General features: G+C 47.0%; 1 protein-coding gene across 1 annotated transcript in view; it reads left to right on the top strand.

The window, feature by feature from the left end:
- Positions 1-20,863, top strand: part of Edar (ectodysplasin A receptor) — a 28,251-nt gene extending 7,388 nt beyond the window's left edge. The window contains exons 4-11 of the mRNA XM_013034268.1: positions 2,481-2,566; positions 8,840-8,926; positions 10,790-10,915; positions 11,008-11,082; positions 11,247-11,319; positions 14,758-14,917; positions 16,858-16,918; positions 20,541-20,863. Of these exons, the coding sequence (XP_012889722.1) occupies positions 2,481-2,566; positions 8,840-8,926; positions 10,790-10,915; positions 11,008-11,082; positions 11,247-11,319; positions 14,758-14,917; positions 16,858-16,918; positions 20,541-20,863 (991 nt within the window). The remainder of the gene's footprint in view (positions 1-2,480; positions 2,567-8,839; positions 8,927-10,789; positions 10,916-11,007; positions 11,083-11,246; positions 11,320-14,757; positions 14,918-16,857; positions 16,919-20,540) is intronic.
- The last annotated feature ends 319 nt before the right edge of the window (positions 20,864-21,182 follow it).

Below are 21,182 nucleotides of genomic sequence, written 5' to 3'. Positions count from 1 at the left end.
GGAGGGAGGGAGGGAGGGAGGGAGGAAAGGAGGAGGAGAAGGAAGAAAGAAAGAAGGAAGGAAGGAAAGAAGGAAGGATGGAAGGAAAGAAAGAAAGAAGGAAAGAGAGAGGGAGGGAGGGAGGAAAATAGGGGGAAAGGAAAGGAAAGGGAGGGAAGGGAAGGGAAAAGGAAGGAAAAAGGGAGGGAAGAGGATGGAAGGGAAGGGAAGGGAAGGGAAGGAAAAGAAAGGAAAGGAAAGGAAAAAAAGCAAAAAAATTGCTGAATTTTGGTGGCTCACATCTGCAATCCTAGCTACTCAGAAGGCAGAGATCTGGGGATGGAGGTTCAAAGCCAGCCCAAGGAGGAAAGCCATGAGACTTTTATCTCCAATTAACTACCAAAGTCTGGAAATGCTCAGAGACAGCACCCAGGCCTTGAGTTCAAGCCCCAGGACTGGCACAAAAAAAAAAGAGAGAGAGGGATGTGAAGGGTAAACAAAGGAGGAGGATGCAATGCTTGGTAAGAAATGTACGCATTATCCTGCCCATGCAATTGTAACCCCTCTGTACAGTATGTTCACAAATAAAATAAAATTAAAAAAAAGAGAGAGCCCCCTCCCATATAAGAGTAGTCAATGGGCAGCAGCACGTGCCTATGTGACAAGAAAAGGCCACCACAAGCTGCCCCAGAACTGACCAGCACCCCTCTTTGGTGCTCAGCAGGCAAGGGGCCCCATTGGGTCCAGTGTCCCATATCTACTGATGTAGCTTTGGAATATCCTGTAAGACAGAGCCTACAAGGGGTACTAACAGAATCGAGGAGGCTGTGGCCCTGTTCTTTTTAAAGATCACAAACAGCTCTTTGGGACTTCTGTCCATCTCAGCATATTGAACTGTTGTGGAGAAGCAGTGTGTCATTCACTAATTTGACCCATCAATATCTACCTAGAGCTGAGGGACAGTGCCCAGGCCCAGAGTTCAGGCCCCACAAGCAGCAAAACAAAAACAAAAACAAAAACTGGGATGGGGGAGTGAGTCACTGTCTGCTCATGGAGCCAAATAGCAGACACACGCCCCCTGGTGGGATGATCCATCATTGGTTCCCATGACTGCTCCACAGACAAAAGGTATCTTCCAGAGGGGGAAGAAGAGTATGTTTGAGAGAAGATATTTCTAGAAGGCTTAACTGTAAGACTGGCTGTTGTGGTTTCTGAGAGGTGTTTTGAAACTGGTTAATTAATGTTTACAAGATACACAAGGATCTGAGGATAAAAGGCTTTGAGGAAGAGCAGGCAATTACAGCCATCATGTTACTGAGAATAGTCCAAGCACAGGAAGGCTAGAATCCAAAGCCTCCCCCCACCCAGCCCTCCCGCATCGAGCTGCTGTTAACCACAGCCATCATCAGGACCTTCATGGAGCACAGCTAATAAGAAAGAGATTAGAAACCAATCAGAAAAAGCCCAATAGCAGGGAGAGATTTTCATCCCTCCAATTGTAATGAGGAAAAGTGTTGGCACCCACTCAGTTCATTGAATCGACTTCTCACAATGTGATAAATGGCTCATGATCACCATTAAATGTTTGTTTATGGAAAATGGCATGTGCCAAAGTGGAAGCCACAGCTGCTGAGGGAAAGAGGCTGAGAGAAGAGGACAGGGCCAGAGGGAGGCTGGTCCTCTGGAAGGAAGTGGCCTGCAAGGGCTGGACCTCACAGGCAGATTGCTGATGGCAGGACCCAAGGTCACTTATGTTGCCATAGGATGGGTTTAGAAACAGCAGCATCTGCGTGTGTGCGTGCGTGCATGTGTGTGTGTGTGCATGCATGCATGTGTGCGTGCATGTGTGTGTGTACATGTGTGTGTACGTGTGGGGGGGGGTACTAGGGCTTAAACTCAGGGCCTGGGCACTCTCCCTTAGCTTTTGATACCTAGTAAGTGGTCTTTGCTTCCTATCCCATCCTTTCTGGATTCCAAGATGGTTGCCAAATGACTGCAGGAAATAATGGCTCAGAGCAAAGGACACAGATACAAAGTGTAGGCTGAGAAGCCTGCCTGTAGTTAATTCATGGGCCCAAGTAAGGAGTCTCTGCTTCACTGTAAAAGTAGCTTTTAAGTACTTTTTACAAAACTGGCCCAGCTGGGACTGGGAAGGTGGCTCAGTGGTAGAGTGCTTGTTTTGCAGGCATGAGGCCCTGGGTTCCATTCCTCAGCACCACAGAAACAGAAAAAGCCAAAAGTGGTGTTGTGGCTCAAGTGGTAGAGCGCTAGACTTGAGCTTAAGAGTTCAGGGACAGCGCCCAGTCCTAGAGTTCAAGGCCCATGACTGGAAAAAAAAATTGGCCCAGCTGAACACCATCAGGAGAACTCGGTGGGCACCGATGCTGTTGTACTCCCTGGGCCTCGACTCCCACCATACTCTGATTCCTGGCTTTAACCATGGCCTGACCATGCCCACCTCACTCACCTGTCTCTACTTTGTCTTTCCTTGCCTCCAATAGTTACTACATGTTGGAAAACAGACCCAGGAACATCTACGGCATGGTCTGCTACTCCTGCCTCTTGGCGCCCCCCAACACCAAGGAATGTGAGTGTTCTGCCCTATCAGAAAACCCCATTTGTCCTGCACTGTGGTCTTTTACTATAGTGGGTGTAGAAAAAAGCTAGTCCCAGCACCTGTAAGAGATCATTACCCTGATCTTATGCCTGTAAACCTAGCTACTCAGGAAGCTGAAATCTAAGGATTGTAGCTCAAAGCCAACCCCGGGCAGAAAAGTCTGCAAGACTATTATCTCCAATGAATTACCAAAAAGATAGAAGTGGAGCTGTGGCTCAAGTGGTAGACTGCCAGCCTTGAATAAAAGAGCAAAGGGACAGTGCCCAAGCCTGTGTTCAAGCCCCAATACTGGCATTACAAAAGGGCTGACACTAATCAAGAGCCTGTAGTCATAAACTGTTTTATTAGATGCACCTCCTTTGTACAACTATTCAAAGATACTCTAAGAACAAAAGACAAGATACAGGGTTAGGAAGGTGGCTCAGTGGTAGAGTGCTTGCCTTGCATGCATGAGGCCCTGGGTTTAATTCCTCAGCACCACATAAGTAGAAAAAAGCCAGAAGTGGTGCTGTGGCTCAAGTGATAGAGCGCTAGCCTTGAGCTGAAGAGCTGAGGGATAGTGCCCAGGTCCAGAGTTCAGGCCCCATGACCAACAACAACGACAACAAAAAAAGACAAGATACAGTTCAATGGGGGGAAAAACAGAAAGGCAATCGCACTAAACAGTAAGCAGGTGTGGATGGGGCCCAATGAAGTAAGGAGGAGAGCCATATGTACCCACAGACTTCCCTGCTTGCGCTGGCTTCAAACCACGATCATCAGATCTCAGCCTCCTGAATAGCTAGAATGATAAGAGTGAGCCACCAACGTCCATCCATCTGCTTTTGTAATGTTAAAGAAGAGGAGGTTCTGGGCATCTTGGTCATTCAGGGGCTTACTGATGCTGTATGTCTGAGTTGGCTGAAAGTGTTTCTAGCAAGTCTTGGTGGCCCCCACTTTGAACAGCTAGTGCAGGTCCTATGACTCAACCCATTTTCCAGGATCAGCCTCAAGGGTTGCTTAGCGAATGCTATAAGTACAGGACACCCCCCCCCAAGACAACTCTAAAATCAATAAACAAATCAGTCTTAAAAATCCAAACTTTTTACCTGCTGTAGAGAATCCTTGCCAGTCTAATACACACTAACATATTTATAAATTGTATGGATTTACGAAACCTCAAAGACCCCTGATATTCTATCATTGCTTTCAGTGGGAACATAAGCCCCAGTAAGCCTTGTGTTCACAATCCTGGAGTTCCCCAAGGAGGGAGCACAGTACCTGCATCCACCTGTCTCTTTCCTCGGTGCTGCCAAGTGCTCACAGTGAGCCAAGTGCATCCACTCCACTGTCTTGCGCGTTGTACTCAACCCTGAGTGGAAGTCTGCACCTTGTTTGTTCTACAGTTTTCCCCAATTGGTGTCGAACACCTTGACTTACTCATTCAAAGCCGGGATCTAGCAGGGTGTGGTGTTTCATGCTGTAATCCTAGCTAGACAAGAGTCTGAGATCTGAGGATCAGGATGCAAAGCCAGCCTAGGCAAGAAAAAAAAAAGGGTACCCCTCCCCTGAAAATCTCTTATCTCCAATTAACAAGCAAAATCTGGAAGTAGAGCTGTGGTTCAAATGATAGAGCATCAGGCTTTAGTAAAAAAAGTCAAGCCAGAGTCATGAGTTCAAACCCCAGTACCAACACACACACACACACACACACACATGCACGCACGCACACACACACACACACACACATACACACACGTGCCAGAGTCCACATGAAAGCAGAGATCTACAGTGGACCACCCAAGGAAACCCCCATGGAGAAACATTACCATTTAGTAGCCTGTTCCAATGAAGCCACGTGACCTGGAGTTATGAATCTGGCTTTTGAATGGGGTGACTGTCCAGGCACTGGTCATTGTGAAAGTGCTAAGCTAAGTATCACCAGACCAGAGCAAAAGCTAGTGCAAGAGAGCATGTGTGCTTGCCGCTCGCTCTCCTGGAGGACCTGCACTGGGCACCCGCCAGCCCTGCATGTGGGGATGAATAGTTGATCTGTTTGCTAGAAGCTGGTGACATTCACACAGGAAAGAGCAAGAAGAGTCTATCTAGCCTTCTTTTTCCCTTCCTACTCTGTTTCCCTAGACTGAGGTTTGCCTTATCCTCTTGGACAAATTCTTAAGATTAACATGCACACTTTTGAAATTCTGGGATGTTTTTCAAGCGTTCTGGGGCAGTTGATGAGGAGCAGGTGTGTATTTGCTCTGAGGATTTTGCCAACCACACAGATGCCAACACCCCTTGGCTGCCCTCAAACCATAGTTGGTGCTACCCCTTAGGGCCAAGTCCACTCACAAGTTGTCCCTGGAAATGGGCTCATATTCATATGCCTAATAATGGTGCCGTGACTTGAAGTGAGAGACTTGAGACAGAATGCATAGCCCTGGAGGTTAGCCTGGCAGCCCAGGACAGGGAGGGCAGGGTTTTTTTTTGGTGGTGGGGGGGTGGGAGGGGCTCGTCTGGTCTTCTTACACCTTTTCTGGTTTGGCAGATGCAGGTTATTGAATTGGGGAACAAACCAGACCAGATAGTTGCAGGTCATTTTACAGTATGACTGTACTCAGAGCAGATTCTATTCTTTTTCAAAGTGTTAATTTCTTTGTATGTATTAGCATATTCCTTTTGCCTGTCTTCAATAGAGCCCTCACTCTAGAACATTCGAGTGCACGTGTACATTTATTTGCATTGTGTCTCTTCACCTTTCTCCCTTCTCTGAAAGAGCACCATCATTCCCTTGTTACCTAGCTCCAAACCTCAGGAGAGGCCCACTACCGGGGCCTGAGGGTGTGTGGCTAGAATTCACACACCATTCTGCTCCTTCTGTGTAAATCACAGGACTCCAGATCTGCTGCTGCAACCCTGAGGGGAGAGTCTAGCCTCCTAGCACACTGTCTAGGAGCCCTGAGGGCCACCAGTGGAAAGGATGGGATGGGGACCATCAGGATCCAGTGGGTACTCCCTGTGGGGTTTAACTGAGGGGTAGATACAGGCAGCCAGCTCCAGTCCCAGCATGGACACACTGAGCTCAAGACAAACAGCAGTGTTCACCCAAGCTTGTGGCACCTACCATACTCCTGCTCAGATGTGCCCAGAGCCGGAGTATGTTTGACAAGGAAGCTCCAACCGCCTCCTGGCTGGTCCGTGCAATCTAGAAGCTCAGTCTACTCCAGCTGGGATTCAGTTTAGGGCAATGTCCAGTGCTTCAGGCAGAAGTATGGCTGGCCAGGCAGGCAGTGCCCGAGGGGCTGGAAGATGTCCCTAACGAACAGCACCTGCACACTGGCAACAAGCTGGCCTCTACCAGGGGGCAGAGGCATTTCGTAAGTCTGTGCTGGCGAGGGTGTTTTCATTGTTCCTCACTAGACAACAGGCCTGGGCATATTTGTGTCCCTGTCCCCAGCCTGGTCATTGCTTCAGCCTGCAAGCCCCAGCAGGAAGGGACAAGAAGAAACAAGAGAACTGACATCCATACACACCACCCATAGCTGCGTTTTTTTTATCTGCCAACACATCCTAAGCTCCCTCAAACACCTTTCTAAGCAGACATTTTAGCTTTATTTTAATATCCTATATGTTCTGTGTGTGTGTGTGTGTGTGTGTGTGTGTGTGTGTGTGTGTGTGTGTGTGTGTGTGTGTTGGTTAACTGGAGAGAGGACATTTGGATTTTTCTGCTCAAGCTGGATTTGAAGCTCGATCTTCAGACCTTAGCCTCCTGAGGGGCTGAAATTACAGCCTCAGCTAGGATTACAGGCATGTGCCATAAGTGCCCAACTTGTCTTTTGATGTTGTTTTTGTTGCTGTTCGAAAGTTGTCGTTGCTGTTTCGAAAAGGAAAGTAGGTTCTGCTTGAACAGGAGCCACAATGCTTCCCTTTCTCCCTGATCTGAGGATACTTGTAAGTTGTTTCCCAGTGTAATGCAAGTGGCAGGAGCTGCAGCCAGTCATATCTGCAGCTAGAGTTAACAACCTTAAACAGGCTAAACACTAAATATCTGCAAAAGGCCTCAGCAGGATCTGTGAGCAGAATTTCTCCCATTTGATGGGTGCACCTGGCTGCAGCACCCCTTCCACCTTCCTTCCCTATCATGACACTGGTTCTGGGCCAAGTATGGAGGCTTAATTTCAAAGGCAGACCTTAGTCAGGTGCAGGTGGCTCACACCTATAATCCTAGCTACTCAAGAGGCTAAGATCTGAGGATCTGGATCGAAAACCATCCTGAGATAGTTCCATGAGACAATTACCTCTAACCACCAAAAAGCTGGAGGTGGAACTGTGGCTCAAGTTGTAGAGTCTCTAGACCTTGAGTTCAAATCCCAGTACTGGCACACAAAAACAATAAAATAAAATAATAAAAAAGCAGACCTTAAGCTTAGAGGTTAGCAAACAGAAAAAGAACTTCCAGTTTCCCTTGAGAAAGACAAGGAAACATCTTGGCCTCCCTGAACAGGTGCCGTTTCTCCTGGCTCAGATGAGGGGTGCCCATAGTTCAATTTCTGTCCACATAAGAGACCAGTCTCGAATCATCCAGAGCACTGACTACAGCTCAAGTTTGCCTTCAGCTTGCTGGCTTTCTCTCACATCTCCACCCCATTTTATTTCCAAGCTCTCTATTTTTCTAACAAGGTGTGAAGACTGAGTAGGGTCAGAGCCCTCTCTCCACTTTGTGTGGATGCTTGGGGATAACTCCCAGCAATCCACTCCCAGCTTGTGCTAGCCCCTGCTTCTGGGCTGTCCCAGTGCCATGCATACAGCAGGCCCATGCTTCTTCCGAAACCTTCTTTTAAAGAAAATGGCCCTGCTAGGAAAGTTTGTTTTCATGGAGGTCTTGAAGCAGTATGACCTGATCTATGTACAACCTCATGTCATTCCTCTTGGCAGGACTGAGCTAGACCAAAAGGGCCCAGGGTACTGACTACAGACAGGCAGGCTGTCCTTTCTGGACTCACAAAGTACAAATCCACTTCACAAACCTCTCCAGAACTGGTAGAGACAAAGAAAAAGGAGTGGAAAATTGGGCTGAGTGCCACTACACTCAGATCATAGGCTCAGGCCAATAATCCTAGTGACTTTGGAGATGGAGATTAGAGGGTCGTGGTGCAAGGGCAGTTTAGGTATAACAGTTCATAAGACTCCATCTCCACCAATGGCTTGTATGGTGGCATGCACTTATCATCCCAACCATGGGAAAAGCACAATGGCTTCACACAGTGCCATGAACCTGTTACCCCCAGTGACAAAGCAGAGTGCCAATAGGAAGATCACAGCCCAGGCCAGAGTATAAAGTGAGACCCTATCTCAAATCTAACCAACACAAAAAGGGACTGATGGCATAGTACAAGTGGTAGAACACCTGCTTAGCAAGCATGGGGTCTTGAGATCAGACCTTAAGACCACTAAAAAATATGAAGAAGAAGAAGAAGAAGGAGGAGGAGGAGGAGGAGGAGGAGGAGGAGGAGGAGAAGAGGAGAAGAAGAAGAACGAAGAGAAGCAGGAAGAGAAGGAGAAGAGGAGAAGAAGAAGAACGAAGAGAAGCAGGAAGAGAAGGAGGAGGAGGAGGAGAAAAAATAATAATATCCAACACTCTGGGTTTGATCCCTAGCATGCACACACATACACACACACACACATACACGTGTGTGCGTGCACATGCATGAAAACAGAAAGGCCTTAGTAAAAATTCTAGAGGGAAATTATACCTAAACTAAATGTCAGACAATGAGGCTCAGGTGATTTTTTTCATTTCTTTCTTATGTTCTTTATTTTCCCCCAGATTTTAATAATGACTATATATTACTTTTAGAGCTAGAAAAGGTATTAAGAACACTGTTATTTGTAATTGAAAAAATTAATCAAGCACTAATAATACCTTCCCAGACAGCCACTCTCATCCTGATAAATCGTACACTTTCCCCAGGAAAACGAAGTAGGTGAGCCTGCAAATCACCAGCATTCACTATTTCCTCTTAGCAGGGGTGTCACATGTATCTTTTTATTTAGAGACCAAGAATCCCAAGAGGTCAGAATAGAAGCAGTTAGGGATAATTCAATGTGCTAAGAAATACAAATATTTCCTCCCCACTCCTACTCCCCACAACCAGTCACAAGATAGAATTCCAGATAAATCCTCCTCATTACTGTGTCTTATTGTGCAACCCTTGAACGTAGTATTTCCCCAGATCACTTATGGTGATTGTGTTTTCCTTGCAGGCACAGGAGCCACCTCAGGGGCCTCTGCCAACTCCCCCAGCACCTCTGGAGGCAGCACCCTGTCCCCTTTCCAGCATGCCCATAAAGGTAAGGAGGACACCTAGGTGTGATTCTGGATTCCAGAGGCTCGGCAAAGGTTAAAAGGAAGAGGGAAAGCCTATTAGTCATGATGGTGCCAGCATGCTCTTCCCCACCTGCAGATACTTCCCTAATGTGATTGAATCACAGTTGGAGCCCAAGTTATTGGAAGTCAGTAATTATCTCTGCAAGAATTGGAATTGATGCTCCATGGGTATCCTGGACCCATTAGAAAAGGCTTAAATAAAGGCACTTGGCAGGGCAGCCTGTGATATGCTCAAAGCACTTGGAGCAGGATGAGGATGGATACTTCCTGTACCTTAATTCAGCCAGAAGTCAGGGGCAATGAGATTGTTGGCTTTCATGTAAACCTATGCACCTTCATACATTAATACTCTTTTCTTTTCTTTTGGTATTGGTACTGGGGATTAAACTCAAGGCCTATGCACTGTCCCTTAGCTTTTTCACTCTATACTAGCACTCTTCCTACTTGAGTCATAGCTCCAATTCTGGCTTCTTAGTAGTTAATCGGAGTCTCACAGACTTTCCTGTCCAGGCTGGCTTCAAATCACAATTCTCAGATCTTAGCCTCCTGCATAGCTAGAATTACAAACATGAACCACCAGTACCCAGCCTTGGTGCTCTTTTTTTTTTGGGGGGGGGTCCGGTCATGAGGCCTGAACTCTGGGCCTGGGCGCTGTCCCTCAGCTCTTCAACTCAAGGCTAGTGCTCCACCACTTGAGCCACAGCGCCACTTCTGGTTTTTTTTTTTTGTGGTGCTGAGGAATCGAACCCAGGGCCTCAGGCATGCAAGGCAAGTGCTCTACCACTGAGCCACCTTGCCAGCCCCCCTTGATGCTCATTTTAAGGACTACATTTCACTTTCCCTGACTCCTGAGCAATGGAATGACTTGCTCCACTGCCCCTACAGGCTCTCACATCCCTTCCCTTGCCTCTGTTTCTAATGCCATTTGTTGTTGAGACTGTGGAGGGCTGAGCTGACTTTTCAGTTCTGGCATCTTCCTCACATGACCTAACCTATTTGTCACCCGCCTCTGTGGGTGGGAAGGGGTCACCTGCATCCTGCTTCCTAAGAGCCAGAGTTCTAGTTGGCTATTTTAGAGAATTTGAGAAAACTTCAAGGCATGAATCTGGGGACTGAGGAAATCTCCTGGATGGATGAGGAAGGGCACCACAAGTCTTCATCCTGGGATTCTTATTATCACAGAGGTTGAAATTGCACATGGCATAAAGAGAGCCAGACCAGAAATCTGACCTAAGTGGTGGACTTTTGTGTCCTGTAGACTTTTGCTTGAAAATGTCCATTCTTTTTTTTTAATTTAATTTAATTTTTTTTTGTCTGACGTGGGGCCTGAACTCTGGGCCTGGGCACTGTCCCTCAGCTCTTCAGCTCAAGGCTAGCGCTCTACCACTTGAACCACAGCACCACTTCCGGCTTTTTCTGCTTATGTGGTGCTGAGGAATTGAACCCAGGGCCTCATGCATGCAAGGCAAGCGCTCTACCACTGAGCCACCTTCCCAGCCCCGGAAATGTCCAATTCTTGAGCTGTGCTTCCTCACAGCACTCTGTTCGTGAGGCTTCTCTTTTCCCATCCTCGTCTTGGGCTCCCAGTCCAAGAAACAAGCAGCCAGGAATAACCAGGAGAACCCACATGCTGGGCTTCCTGCTACTGAGCAGGGAGAGGGGCTGATAGGTAGTCCTGACCTAGAGACCAAAGCATGCTCTGAGAGCTGGACTCTTGAGCAAGGCCCGCTGAGCATGCCCCATGGTGAGGCCATTCTCTCAGGGGTCATGGGCCCAAAGGAGAGACCTACAGGGGCATTCATGTCACTTTCCTCTGATGTCAGCAGAGCTCTCCGGCCAAGGACACCTGGCCACCGCCCTAATCATTGCCATGTCTACCATCTTCATCATGGCCATCGCCATTGTCCTCATCATCATGTTCTACATCATGAAGACAAAGCCTTCTGCCCCAGGTGACAGCTCTATACCTTACCCTTTATCTCCCATTATTTACCAGTGGGAGATCCTAGCTGCTCACTCCCTCTCTCCTTTTCTCTCTAACCAGCCTGCTGTACCAGCCCTCCAGGGAAGAGTGTGGAGGTCCCAGTGGGCAAGGACGAAGAGAAGAAGGAAGCTCCAGGTCTGCATACTTATCCCACATACAGCCCTATGGCTCATGTCCATCTCAGTGCACCATCATGTGCTGGTTCTTGGGCAGAACTGTGGTAATCAGGCAAGAGGAGGCCAAGCTCAAAGCTTTGCCACTGTTAACTCTTCCCTTCCCCACTTCCTGTCTCCCTACAGACAGTGTGGTGATTTTCTCCGAGAAGGATGAATTTGAGAAGCTGACAGCAACACCAGCCAAGACCACTAAGAGGTATGTAGAGCCAGGCAGGGTCTCACACTTAGGTGAAGCAACCTTTAACCTTTAGCCTCGTGGTACCATGACAGTAAGTGTTCAGAGTTGCTGATGCCTGGCTGGCACTCCCTGACAGAGGGGTACAATCTAGGTAAGCTTGGGCTGCTACATGTGGGGCAGGTATAATACCTGCCTGCTGCTCCCAGTCAAGCCCTCCCTCTAAGGCCTCCCAACTTCCTTTGACCTTTGCTTTTGGATCCTTTCTCCATGCTGTGAGAGGCATCTATGAAGCCAAGGACATAAATCAAACCCTGACTTAGGTTCCCCCAGTTGCCAGCAATGCTAAAGGCACCATCAAGAACCAGTACAGGCATTGCTATTGTGCTATAATGATGGTGATGACAGCTAATAATACTCAGGACTTGTTGCCTGCCAGGCGTGCCCACTCTGTCATAGTGTTCTTCTGCTACAGACTAAGAGTAGCACATGCTGGAACCATCCCTGCTTCCAGGGTTTGGAAGTTGTCACTGAGCCATTGTGTGAGCTGGCATCTGAATCCAACTTCATATGATCCATTTAATCTTAGTGTAGTAAGTCTCGGGAGGAAGAGGTTTCATCTGTGAAATTTCACCATATTTACCACACATGAAGCTGTGGAATCAGCCCCCACCTTAAAAGTGAGGGAGGAAGTCAATTCTCATTCTCTACATTGAATGGTTATTTGGACTAGATGCTGTTTAAGTCCCAAAAATCAATGCCAAGACCTCAGTCCCAGCAAGTCACAGTGAGAGCCCTCCCTACCAGGCCCTGCCTGGGAAAGGGACTCAGTCTACCCAACACCTCCTTTTGCAGTGGGTAGACATTTTGAACACATTGCTGAGCCAACCATGGAAGATCAGGGCATTCAACCTCTTCTAATCTCAACCTGGAATTCTGTCTCCATGGTGCATGGACTCTTGCAGACCTTCCCTCCTTAGCAATAATGAATCTAAGTGTCTCTACAGTGTTTTCCCATTGAGAGCAAAGACCAGTGCATTCTCATTTGGAAAGTTCTAGCATCTCTCAACACTGCCCACATCAGAACAGGAGGCAAACAGAAATCCCAACATCACTAGGCAAGAGAAGCAGATATTGTGTGTTAAGCTAGTCTGTTTCTTGGGGAGGAGTTGGTTTCTGTAAGTGCCTCAATTCTGATTGGCCATTTTCAGCCCAGGGGATTTGTGGTCTGAGCCCCATGAGCCATGTGCCAGGAGCATGGTGCCACTGGGATAATGCTAGACTCAAGGTGCACTTGTGGAGTTGACTCCCAAAGAGACTTGCTGGAGATGGACACAAAACTGTTATTCCAGCTAGCTGCCACAGCTCATGACTGTAGTCCCAGCTATTCAGGAGCCTGAGATCTGAAGATCATGGTTTGAAGCCAGTCCAAGCAGTAAAGTCTTTGAGATTCTTATCTTCAATTAACCAGCAAAAAGCCAGAAGTGGAGGTATGGCTTAAGTGGTAGAACACCAGTCTTGAGCAGCTAACACAAAGGGATAGCACCTAGACCCATAGTTCAAGCCTGAGTACCAGCCACACACACACACACACACACACACACACTCACACACACACACACACACACACACAACAACAACAACAACAACAACAAAAACCTGTTTCTGTAGCCATCAGTCAGTATAATCCGATTCTGTCTCAGCTCTCTTTTTCTAGCATTTTTAAATTCTAAAACTAGAAAAATTGGAGTAGCTAAAGGGCAGGAATGTACCTCATGGCTTAAGTTTCACCTAAGAATCGTAGAAAATTGCAGGACTGTGCTTGGAAAAGATTAATACTAACTTTGTATATAAAATTAACTTTGTATTTAAAAATTAAAACTGACATTGAGGCTTTAAAGGCAACAAAGACTTGAGCTCATTCCTTCCCTCCTTCCCTCCCTCCCTTCCTTCCTGTCTGCCTACCTGCCTGCCTGCCTTTCATTCTTCCTTTCTTTTTTCTTTCATTCTTTCTTTCTTTCTTTCTTTCCTTCTTTCTTTCTTTCTTTCTATATTTCTTTCTGTCTTCCTTTCTCTTTCTTTCTGTCTGTCTTCCTTTCTCTTTCTTTCTGTCTGTCTTCCTTTCTTTCCTTCCTTCTTTCCTTCCTTCCTTCCTTTTTCCCTCCCTTCCCTCCCTCCCCCCTCCTTTCTCTCTTTTTCTCTTTCTTTCCTTTCTTCCTTTCTTCCTTTCTTCCTTTCTTCCTTCCTTCCTTCCTTCCTCCCCTCTCTCTCTTTCTCTCTCTCTCTCTTTTTTCTCTCTCTCTTCCTTTCTTTCTGTTTTTGCCAGTCCTAGGAAGCCACCTTCCTTGTCTGGCTTTTGGGTGATTAATTGGAGATAAAAGTCTCACAGGCTATCCTGCCTGGGCTGCCTGGGAACCATGATCCTCAAATGAATAGCTAGGATTCCGGGTGTGCACCACTGTGCTGAGCTTTTGTTTCCATCCATAGCTGTCGGGTCTTAGGGACACAGATGTGGGGGCCACAGGATGGTGTGTGGGGACTGCATGCTGCCTCCCTGGCCTGCGGTAGATGAGGCCCAGGGATGGGCTAGAAGACTCAATGTGAGGCCCTGCAGCTCAGTGAGGAGGTGCTCTGCTGGGGACTTCAGTGTGACTTTATGTTCTTTGTATTATCCTGCTGCGTTTGCATAAGATCTTCATGGCTGTAACGTGGTTACTGGCAAATATAATCCTTTCTTTTAAGGTCTTTAGCCAAACCACAGGAAGTAAGCAGAATGCTTATCAAAAAGAATGTTGTTTTTTATATATTTGGAATGGTGTAAGAGGTTAGGCTCCAAGCCACAGGTGTTGGGGCCAGCTAGCACCGGTCCTGTGTGACCTGGGCCGGGAGCAGTGGATAGACACCCAGGCTGTGTGTGACCCTGCCCACCCTCTGGAGCCACAGCCAGCCCTGCCACCCCACTGGCTGAGAAGGCGCTCCCCAGCACAAGGCTCTGCTTAGTTCATTTTCCATCATTTTAGTGAAACCTGCACAGATCCAGCCATATCATCTTGGCTTAACATGAAGACACAAGATTGGCTCACTTTCTGGGACTAAATACAGGAATCTAGAACATTCCATTCTACACATCCACGAAGCGCCAGACACTGTGAAGAGATTCACCCAAAATGTTCTCAGTGGTGGCCCTAACTTTTCCAAATTCCCGTGTACCTGGTGAACCCCAAACCTGCAGTCACCCCAGTCACTCCCATATTAGAGCTGCAGGTTTGGAAAAGAGCAGGGAGCAGGGATATGTCCTTTTTAATTCAAGTCCTCCCACCTACAGCCTTCAAGGTGCACAAGTCACCACCCTCCATTGTCTGTGCTTGGGTGGCAAGATCACCCCCACCACCATTCCCCCCCCCCCCGCAGAGAGGTTGTCAGTGCTGCCACTAACAGGTGTACCTTGTGTTTCTGCAGCGAGAACGATGCCTCCTCTGAGAATGAGCAGCTACTGAGCCGTAGTGTGGACAGCGATGAGGAGCCAGCCCCTGACAAACAGGGGTCTCCAGAGCTGTGTCTGCTGTCACTCGTGCACCTGGCCAGGGAGAAGTCTGTCACCAGCAACAAATCGGCTGGGGTGAGGCTCTTACACACATGGCAATGTACTAAGGCCCACAGTGTACCAGTGCAGTGACTCCCAGCTCCAGACAAGACCCCTGTGTTGAATGAGCTCCTGTAAAACAGGGAATTTCCCCCATGAGTCCCCGCTAGGACATGGGACGTGGTAACAGGTCAACAGACAGAAAAAGAAGACTCTTTTGTTGTATTACTTTATAGAAGAATTGGAAATCTCATAAACAAAAAGGAAGAAGTTAAAAATACTTGAAATTCAATAAAAATAATAAAAGAAGAAACCTTTGGAAGCACATTGGTTGATATCCAACCAACTTTCCAAGTACAAACATATAAGTATCTGTAGGTTTCAAATCCAGGGATTCAACCAACCATGGACAGAAAATAATAACAAAAAATTGAATCTACTAAATATACTTTTCTTCTTGTCATTATTTCCTAATCAATGAAGTATAATAATTACAGAGCATTTACATTATATTAGGATTAGAAGTAATCTGGAGCTGGGTGTTGGTGGCTCACACCTGTAATCCTTCTACTCAGGAGGCTGAGAACTGAGGGCTATGGTTCAAAGCCAGCCCGGGGAAGAAAGTCCATAGGACTCTTACCTCCAATAAACCACCAGAAAACTGGAAGTGGTGCTGTGGCTCAAGTGGTAGAGCACTAGCCTTGAGCTGAAGTGCTCAGGGACAGTGCCCAGACCCAGAGTTCAAGCCCTACAACCAACAAAAAGAAAGTAATCTGGAGATGACTTGTATAGTGGAAAATATGCATTTTATACAAGGGACTGAAACATCTGCAGATTTCGGTATACTCACAGTTCTGAGACCAGTCCCCAAACAAATGATTTTATGTATGTATACACACACACACACACACACACATTTCTGTATGCATCATTTATACAGAAATAAGATCACACGTACAGTTGTCCAAAGCAGGCCACCCTGGAGTCTCTATGACCCCAGATGTGGGCATAAGGCTCTGGTGTATGTTCACTCTCCTTCCTCAGCCTGGGCCATCCTTACAGGCCAGCCAAACCATGGGGCAGCAATATAATGGAAAACAAAAATGCCCAGTTGAGATCCTGAGACAATCCTGGTTCTGCTGGGACATGGTGCTCTGGGCTGCTTTGAGTTCCATGATGTCTCTAAAAAGGGCTAACGCTTAGGAGTTGGAGGCATGGCACCATTGGTAGAGAGCTAGCCAATGAACAAAAGTATCAATACCAAGTCTGAGTCCTAGTTTCAGACCCAAAATGAAAATAAAAAGGACCACCATGGGCTGGGAATGTAGTTTAGGGGTAGAGTGCTTGCCTAGCATGCATGAAGCCCTGGGTTTGATTCCTTAGTACCACATAAACAGAAAAAGCCAGAAGTGGTGCTGTGGCTCAAATGATAAAGTGCTAGCCTTGAGCAAAAGAAGCTCAGAGACAGTACCAAGACCTTAAGTTCAAGCCCCAGGACTGGCAAAAAAATGGGGGGCAGGGATGCACCACCATTTGTAGTGGGCTTTGTTACAAGAGCTGTGAGTGCTGCTGGCATGGGACTTTTCACCCAAGGCCACTCAGCACCTGTCCCTGCAGAAAGCTGTCTGGCCCTGGGAGGAGAAAGCCCCATGGAGCTGCTAGCTGTTGCATGCATGGATGGTTTGCTAGTCAACTGAGGACTCTACCACCATCCTTCCAAACACGTTGATGCCAGATGTGGCCTTGGGTGTCCAATTGAGTCCAAGGAGCAGTTCTAGTGTGCACCACAGATGTTCACATGAAGGAGCCACTTTCCCCTGCTGTACTGGGCTGCGTTCCCTCTGGGGGACCTCCTGAAGCATCCTTGAGCTATCAGGGTAAAGCCTGTAGCTGACAGTCCTGCACTAAAACATTTAAATGTCTACTGCCATTCTCCCTTTCTGAGGATTAACCTCTGAACACGTTTTGTTTTCTAGATCCAAAGCCGAAGGAAGAAGATATTGGACGTGTATGCCAATGTGTGTGGTGTTGTTGAAGGTGAGCGTGGCCGTGTCTCCGAGGGTACACTTTCCTTGCAGCCATCCCAGGGCTTGCCCAGTGTCCACCCTGGGAAGCTTGTCCGCTCCTGTGTGGGAAATGGAGGGAACTAGCCCACGACACTTGTCACTCCTTCTTTCAGACCTGCAGCCTGACACCACTTCCAATTTGGAAGGAAAGGGAATATGATTGCAACAGCTAGGGCCTCTCTCCTGGCATACTCTGCTGTCCTTTCCCTTACAGGACAGGAGATGGCAGTGCCAAGTGAGGTCAGGAATGCAGTGGTAGAGCCACATAATATCAGTGCCTGGATCCAGGCATGTTGTCAGGGCAATATCTGATGGCAAATAGCTGACATTAATCCAGTATAATCAAAGCCAATTAATAATGGAAACGTGTTCTGACAAAATTGCAGTTATGCTTTCTTTCTTTGTTTTCATTCCGAGCTTTGAATTTATAAACAAGTGCTCTACCCCTTGAGCCACACCTCCAGTCAAGTGAAATGATTTTGTTTTTATGTGAACATCTGAGTGATTTGCACAAGCCAGAATGGCTACGCTGTCACCTGGCAATTTAATCTTAGGGGAACACTGTTGTATTTTTACCCTGTCATAGACAGAAAGGTCATCATGCAGCACATGGCTGTATCTAGAAGTCTCTCTTTCCCATCCTGAGCATCACAAATGATACCAGCTAGCCTTAACAGACTTCCTATCTCCTGCCAAAGCTGCCACCTGAGCAGCAAAGTCAGATTGCCTCACAGAAAACCAAGCCAGATCTGGTACAGGCAGGTAAGAAGCAACAGGATTAGGAAGATAAACCTTTCCTTCTGAAATCCTAATCCACAGATATCCCAATTGCTGCAAAATCCAGTCCCTAAATTACCTCCTATTCACCTTGAAGCTAAACTCCTCATTGCTGAGGTAAGGATTTTCCTGCTTCTGCTTCCTGGCATTCTTCCACACATTCCCCAGTCTGGCCAAGCTGGAGGGATGAAGCTGGGTACACATTCCACAGCTCGTGGCCCACATGAGCTGGCTGCAGCCCACCAAGCCTGAGCAGGCTGGCTGAGTGCTCTGTTGGCCAGAATAAAACCGCCGAGCCTGAGTTTCAGGGCCAAAACATTCTTCTTGATTGCCAACTGATGTTTGGCATCTCTCCATAAATACCTACCTGGTCAGCCTGCCTGATCAAGCCTGGCATGGTAGGAGCTATTGTCTGCCCAGTGAAGGTTGGTCTGAGGCTTGCATTCCAGCACTCCAAAAGCTCATTCTCCAAAGAATGTCTTCTTGGCTTTAAGAGTCCATAACTCTAGGGCAATGATATTAAAGTTAGTTTTAGGAACTCTGAGCACAGAGGGGACCTTCCAATGCATCTGGAAGGGTAAAATCATGAAGCCCTGTGCTCTTGGCAAGTTCATACGCCATCATGATCCCATCACAACCTTGGCAGAGAGTCTCAGAACAGCAGAACTTAGCACCAAGAAGATCTCCCTGGAGACCCTAATACCATCTCTGTCTACCCAACCCAATCCATCTGCCACAAGGTCTTAATGTTATTGATAAGGATGAGCCCCAGACATATCTTTTCATTCTTTGGGGTTTTCTGAGTTAAAATTTTATTGTGAAATGGTTTTTTTTTGTATTTGTATGCCAGTACAAGAGCTTGAACTCAGAGCCTCATACTCTTGCTCAGCTTTCTTGCTCACAGTTGGTGCTCTACCACTTGAGCCATGCCTTCAGTTTGGCACTTTGCTGGTTAATTGGAGCTAGAAGTCTGTTCAGGTTGGCTTTGAACCAAGAGCAACCATGTTTCAGCCTCCTGTGTAAGTAGCTAGGGTAACAAATGTAAACCACTGAAACGTGGTTATGTGGCATTAGTCTTACCATACAACGGTTAAGAGGTAATATAATGGGATCCTGTGTGTCCTTTATCCAGGTTCTCCTAATAATAATGTCATGCAAAACTGTACATAAAAGTCATAACCATGACTTTGATACCAATAAAGGGGAGATGGGGATAAAGGCAGCATGTGGCTATACCTTTCTGTTACAACAGGGAACCTTCCTACTACCCTTTTATAGCAACGTTATTCCACCCCCCTAGACCCTGGAAACCACCAATCTGTTCTCCAGATCTTCAAGAATGTTATAAAAGTGGAATCAAAGTCAAAGCTGAGCGCTGGTGGCTTACGTCTGTAATCCTAGCTACTCAGGAAACTTGATCTGAGGATCACAGTTCAAAGCCAACCCAAGCAGAAAAATCATTCAGACTCTCACCTCTAATTATCTAGAAAACAGCTGAAAGTAAAGATGTGCCTCAAGTGGTAGAGCACCAGCCTTGAGTGAAACAGCCAAGTGAGAACTTGAAGCCAAGTTCCAGCCCCAGTACCAGCATTAAAAAAAGAGAGGAGCAGGGAGGGAGGGAGGGAGGGAGGGAGGGGGAGGGAGGGAGGGAGGAAGGAAGGAAAGAAGGAAGGAAGGAAGGAAATGAGGGAGGAACAGAAGGAGAGAGGGAGGGACAGAAATAATGAGAGGGAAAGAGGAGAGAAATGAAGGAAGAAGGAAAAAATAACCATATACCATGTAGTCTTTTTGTTTGGCTTTTCTCATAAATCAAAATCACTGGGGATTCTCCAGGTTGTTGCATGTGTCAATTCATCCCTTCTGTTTCTGAGTAGTGTCCCCTGGTAGGAACAGGCCAGGGCTGTTAACCCTTTCTTTGTTGATGGGTAACTGGGTTGTTTCTAGCCAGGGTCATATATAAATGCTATAAACATTTCAGGGCATGTTTCTATGTGAACATAGATCATTGTTTCTCTGAGATAAATGCTCAGGCATGCAATTGTGGGGCTGCATGCTAGTTGTATGTTTTGTTTTTAAAACTAGCCAAACTGTTCCAAAGTGGCTGCACCATGTTATTATATCCCACTAGTAATGTATGAATAGCTCAGTTTCTCCACATTCTCACCAGCATTTGGTGTGACTACTATTTTTGCCTCTTGCTTTTTCCTTCTTTCCTTCCATCCTACCTTCCTTTCTTTTTTTCTTTCTTTCTTACTTGCTTGCTTGCCTTACTGGGAATTGAAGTCAGGGCCTTGAGGTCTCCCTGGGCTTTTTTCTATTATTAGTAGCACACCATCACTTGAAAAATATTGTTCTAGACATCAGTGGCTCACACCTATAATCACAGCTATTCAGGAAGCTAAAATCTGAGCATCGTGGCTCAAAGCCAGCCCTGAGCAAATAAATTCAAGAGACTCGTGTCCAATTAACCAGCAAAGTGTTGGAAGTAAAGTCAAATGTTAGAGCATCAGCTGTCACTGGAGAAGCTAAGCAAGAGCAGGAGTCCCTGAGTTCAAACCCCAGTACATACATACATACATATACACATATACATACGTACATACATACACACACACACACACACACACACATATATATGTTTGTGGTATCTTGGTCTAGTTTAGGTATCAAGCTGGTAAATATTTCTTTCATTTTCTTTATTTTTCTAGAATAGTGTGGAATTGGTGTTCGTATGTAAACATTTGGTAGAATTTCATTTTTAGTGGTATTGAACTCCTGTTTACTGCCATTTGTGACTATAAATGTTGTCCCCCTAGGTCTCAGCCCCACAGAGCTCCCCTTTGATTGCCTGGAGAAGACAAGCCGCATGCTGAGCTCCACGTACAACTCTGAGAAGGCTATAGTGAAAACATGGCGCCACCTGGCCGAGAGCTTCGGACTGAAGAGGGATGAGATTGGGGGCATGACAGATGGCATGCAGCTCTTTGACCGCATCAGCACCGCAGGCTACAGCATCCCAGAGCTGCTTACAAAGCTGGTGCAGATTGAGCGGCTGGATGCAGTGGAGTCACTTTGTGCGGACATCCTGGAGTGGGCAGGGGTTGTGCCCCCTGTGTCCCCGCCCCCCGCCGCGTCCTGAGGAGGGTGACCCATCTCCCTGAGATGAGCTGGAGAGCCAACCAGACCTCCGCAGCCCGGGTGGTGCCATCAGACCTCCCAAACCCAAGCGTTTTGTTTCCTGATGGATTACCATATGCCTTACGCTGCTCCAAGGAGCCAGAGAAAAGAAAGCCTGTCTTTCAGCCTAACCTAAGATCACTGATTAAAAGCTGGGATGTTGCCTGCTTCCTGCCAGGAAGAATGAATATTTATTCATTGCTCTAGCCAGTCTACCAGGCCACTGTAAATTCATTCAAGAGACCCTGTTGGGCAACCAAGTGAACCAGACCACTTGGGAT

The sequence above is a fragment of the Dipodomys ordii genome, unplaced genomic scaffold (assembly GCF_000151885.1).
Source record: "Dipodomys ordii isolate 6190 unplaced genomic scaffold, Dord_2.0 Scaffold186, whole genome shotgun sequence".
Classification (NCBI taxonomy): Eukaryota; Metazoa; Chordata; class Mammalia; order Rodentia; family Heteromyidae; genus Dipodomys; species Dipodomys ordii.
The sequence above is the reverse complement of the archived record's forward strand: the minus strand, read 5'-3'. Positions and strand labels throughout refer to the sequence as shown.